This window comes from Miscanthus floridulus, chromosome 17 (genome assembly GCF_019320115.1).
Source record: "Miscanthus floridulus cultivar M001 chromosome 17, ASM1932011v1, whole genome shotgun sequence".
Lineage (NCBI taxonomy): Eukaryota > Viridiplantae > Streptophyta > Magnoliopsida > Poales > Poaceae > Miscanthus > Miscanthus floridulus.
The window spans coordinates 94,590,270-94,595,204 of record NC_089596.1 but is presented as its reverse complement, the minus strand read 5'-3'; the positions used below and the strand labels follow the sequence as shown (position 1 = coordinate 94,595,204).

The window sequence follows — 4,935 nt, the reverse complement described above, 5'->3', positions numbered from 1 at the left end:
ACCAAGTTCGTTGCAATACGCGAAGCGAAGGGGGAGGGAGCGAGCAAGAGGCGGTGAGCAAGCTAGGGGGCGAATCCCAAGAGCAGGAAGGGCGCACCGGTGAATTTGGGGTCGACGTAGGAGGCGCTGGCGACTGTGGCTGCAGCCGGCGGCGGTGGAGGGAATGGCGGCAAGGTGCCGGCGAAGGAGGTATGGGCGGTACGGCCCGGAGGGACGCTCGTGCAGAAGAGGGGCGACAGCATGGGGCGGCCAACGACGAGCCGTCGCCCAACATGAAGTCAGTGCCCACCATCCGGGTCAAGGTCAAGCACGCCGGCGTCACACACGAAATCTACATCAGCTCACCCGCTCGCCTTGTTTGTCCTGTCCACTCGTCCGATGGGGAGGAGTCATGACTGATGGATAAAGTTTCCATCAGTCACCGAGGAGATATACCTTTTTTTTAATAAATCAGGCAGGAGAATTGTCGACTGAATCTACTTTGATGTCATCCATTGCACCCCCTTGTAAATATAAATCCATTTAGACTCCTAACTCAAAACTTTTTAAAATTTGACCATTGATATAAAAAAAATTATATAGATTGACGACACAAGTCTGCCACTACTAGGTACATTGTAAAAGGTTCTTTTATTTATAATATAACCTTTCCTTTAAAGATATCATATTTTTTATAAACATTTGCTTGTTAAAATGTCATATTTAAATTAAAAATTGTCGTACTCACAAACCATGCATGTTGATAGTATTGTCCCAGTAGCCGTTGTGTGATAGGAGATTTTACTTGCAGCAGAGTACGAGAAAACTCACCGCATTGCAACAATTACCCACGTGGTAAATAGTAAACACAACAAATCGAGGAAACTCATTCCTTCCATCTGCCATCAATTTCTCCTTGTTTTTCTCTTCTGTTGAGCAGCACCACTACAGTTGTCATCGCCCGACTTTGACTGTGAAGCCTCCAAATATGTACTCCAAGTATTGATTTTTCTTCTGCCCTACTTTTTACTACCCATTAATATCTGGATATTTTTTACTGCTATAAAAAGAGATATATCTCATTTTTTAACAGGCCATTAAAGCTGCCTGTAGTACTCGTTTCCAGCCATGGAGGGAGTGGCTGTGGCTTTAGCCTTTATTTACTCCTTAAGAACCGTTCATCTCTGCTGACCTCCCTCCCCTCGTCGTCCTCCTCCACTCCGCTCTCCAACGCCACGGATGCGTCCCAATTAAACCCTACTCTCTCTCTCTCTCTTGTTATTTCCGCCAGCCTCTCTACGCACGCAGAAAAAATCAGGACAGAAATAAGCGGAGGGGAGGGAGAGGAGGAAGGGAACAAAAGACGAATTCTCTGCGGTGGAATGGAGGTTTCGGCCGAGTGCGCGGGCGGCGGGAGGGTCAGGAAGGAGGCGGACCTCTTCCTCGTCGACGACCTCCTCGACCTGCCGTGCGACGACGAGGAGGAGGCGCAGGAGGCGGTGGTGGTAGGCGATGGGGATGGGGACGGGAGTAAGCAGCAGCAGGCTGCGGTGTTGGGCCGGGCTTGTGGCGCCGGCGGGGAGGAGGGTGCCGCCGGTAACGCGTCGAACGACTCGTCGGCGGTGACGACTGCGCTGGACAGCTGCAGCAATTCCCTCTCCGTTTCCGGACTCGCCGACGGGGACTTCTCCGGCGGGTTGTGCGAGCCGGTAAATTCCTCGCCTCGCGTTGTAGTTTTCGTCTTTTCTTCCATGAATTCCGGCGAACTGCTCGATTTCTTTACGCGTTTCTTCGAAGAATTAACGGTTCCGATAACCCGTCCGACTTCCACCACTGGCACCCATTAAAGTTCTCCTTCAATGGGGGGCAAACGCCCCGTGAATAGTAAGTAACTGATGCGACCTGCAGCAGCCCAAAAATAGCGGCGTCCTAAACGCTGGCCACTGCACTCTGCAGGCACCCGAAAATAGTCTGGTGCTCAACTGATTCATTGACTTTTAACGGCGCCATTGCTAACTTATTTTTCTTGCTCTGATGAACCCCTGCGCAGTACGACCAACTGGCGGAGCTGGAATGGCTGTCCAACTACATGGGCGAGGACAACTTCCCCACGGAGGACCTCAAGAAGCTGCAGCTCATCACCGGCATTCCGCCGGCTGGCACCGGCACCGCCACGGCGCCCGCTCCTGCTCCTGCGGTCGCCGCCGCCGCACAGCAGGCACAGCCAGCCGGCGGCGTGTTGCCACCGGAGGCGCCCGTGCCAGGCAAGGCGCGCAGCAAGCGGTCGCGCATCGTGCCATGCAGCTGGGCCTCCCGCCTGCTCGTGCTCCCGCCACCTCCGGCGTCGCCGCCGTCCCCGGCGTCCGCGGCCATCTCGCCGTCCGAGTCCGGCACCGCGGCGCCGGCTTTCCCGGCCAAGAAGCCGTCGAAGTCTGCGAAGAAGAAGGAGGCGCCGACGACGCCGGTGCCAAACAACGCCGCCGCGGCTGCGGCTGCGGCTGCTGCGTCGGTGGCGGCCGCGGGGGAGGGGAGGCGGTGCCTGCACTGCGAGACCGACAAGACGCCTCAGTGGAGGACGGGGCCGTTGGGCCCCAAGACGCTGTGCAACGCGTGCGGCGTGCGGTACAAGTCGGGCCGCCTCGTGCCGGAGTACCGCCCGGCGGCGAGCCCGACCTTCGTGGTGTCGAAGCACTCCAACTCCCACCGGAAGGTGCTGGAGCTGCGCCGCCAGAAGGAGGCGCACCTGCACCCGCACCCGCACCACCAGTACCAGCCGCAGCCGCCGCAGGGGGCGCTCGCCCACGTCGGCGGCGCCGGTGGCGGCGGGGCCTTGATGCACGCGCCGCCCCCGCTGATGTTCGACGGGCCGGCGGGGCCGCTCATCGGCGACGACTTCTTGATCCACAACCACCTCATAGGGCCGGACTTCCGTCAGCTCATCTAGGAACGTCATCGTCTGGTCTCTGCTCGCTCTAGAGTTGGTCCAATAGCCCAGCCCAGGAATAATTCAGCAAAACCAAAAACTGATCCTTTTTAGGAGTTTTTTCTCCAGTTTTTCTTTTTACATTTTCATTAGGCAGTCTTTTTTCCGGAATCTTTGTTTTTTGTTTCTCTCTCGATTTCTCATCTTCTTTTTTAAGCCTTTTTTTTCTTAAGACTCTTCTCGGATTTTTGAGTTTCTGACACCTTAGAAAAATAATTCTAGGGAGTTGTTTTTTTTCTTACTCTTTCTAATTTCCTCTCTTTCTTAGCATCCTTTTGATTTGTATAAGTGGAGAGTTTCGTCGTACCGTTACCAAGACTGTCACATCAGCTTTTGTGTTGGTAACTGTGACAGCGGGTTTTATTTAGATGAAACTCTATGAAACTCTCTATATTTCTCTCTTCGTAATTAACCTGCCAACTCAGCAAATTTGCTGATGTGTTACAGCATTAAATGAGAATGAAACTCTTTTGAAAATCCAATTAAGATTGGCCTAATGGAGAGCTCTCAGAGGAAGAGTAAACAAGTAGTTTTAAGTTCAAACTTCAAAGCTAGTGTGAGACTTCTCTACTTGTTTATGTGAATCCCAATCTTGTCTGCATTTCGGCGAGCAAGATGATTCGCTCTCAGTGCTGAATCGATCGCGCGCTGTTATGATAAGGAGGCAGAGGTGCGCGCAAACTGTCACAACTCACAGCTCACAAAAAAGTCGCACAACTCACAAGCGTGACTGCGTGAGTGTGAGTGTGGTGTGTGCAACCAAACCAAGTACGGAGCACTACTCCTGCTAACCAGCAGTAGGGTGAAAAAGGCGCACGTGATCGTCGGAATCTCGCACTGCAAAAACAAGGGGTTCCTCTCAGACTTACCGTATATGCACGGAATCCCAGTTGGCACTACAAAAAAAAAAAAGATTTTCCGTCACATTAAACTTACGGTATATGCACGGAATACTAAAAGTAGACAAAATTAAAAACTAATTACATAGTTTGGTCGTACTTTGCGAGACGAACATTTTGAGCCTAATTAGTCAACGGTTGAATAATTATTACCAAATACAAACGAAATGCTACAGTGTCACTACAGTATTTTTACCAACTTTGCACATCCACAGTTTGACAAGTAAACCAGTCCCACACCTCTCATGCTCACTCTAAAAAAAAAAAAAACTGAATGGTCAAGTTCTTCCCTTTGCTTTGCTCAGCACGTATGGCTCGGCCTTCTTTTACCCAGGCTTGTTTAGATTGCAAGTTTTTTCACTCTCTCTTCATCATATCAAATCTTTGGACACATACATGGAGTATTAAATATAGATAAAAAAATAACTAATTACACAGTTTAATTGTAAATTACGAGACGAATCTTTTGAGCATAGTTAGGTCATGATTGGATAATAATTATTAAATACAAACGAAAGTGCTACAGTGCCAAAATACTGATTCCTAACTCCAATCTAAACAAAGCCCCACAAGGGAAAAAAGAAGAAGCATCGCACAGTGTGACTACTGGGATGTATTGACAGGGCCCACATGCCAGGCAGTTGAACATGAGCAGGGAAAGTAATATATACCGACATCCTGTACATGTAGCAGCAGCGTGGTGTGCCATGGCATGTAGGGTTTGGATATGGTTGCAGGCCGGCCACGGCCAGAGAGCATTGGATCCAATTCTAACCACTTCTTTGCTGTAAAAAAGGGTTTGGTCCGGCGCTGTTGGATTGATCCTCCTCGTTTGGGCCCATTTTTGGGACGGATCGACCGGTGCGTACCTGACCACCGAAAGCTTCGAATTTACCCATGTGTGTTTGTTTCCATAGATATTTATGGGACATGGATATTCATGATACCGGGTGTTTTGGTTGAATGAATAGACTGAATCTGGATATCCATAATAGGGAATATTCTAGGTAGATGTCGGATATCCTGGCCCTCAAAAATTTAGCGGACAATGATATCCACATGTTGATTAGCGCA

General features: G+C 50.5%; 1 protein-coding gene across 1 annotated transcript; it reads left to right on the top strand.

Annotated features, from left to right (window-relative positions):
* The first annotated feature begins 1,109 nt into the window (after positions 1-1,109).
* On the top strand, positions 1,110-3,467 carry LOC136517641 (GATA transcription factor 12-like). The gene is made up of 2 exons (XM_066511261.1): positions 1,110-1,688; positions 2,030-3,467. Exons 1-2 carry the CDS (start codon positions 1,362-1,364, stop codon positions 2,921-2,923), a joined length of 1,221 nt encoding a protein of 406 aa, XP_066367358.1. The 5' UTR covers positions 1,110-1,361; the 3' UTR covers positions 2,924-3,467.
* Positions 3,468-4,935: the final 1,468 nt, after the last annotated feature.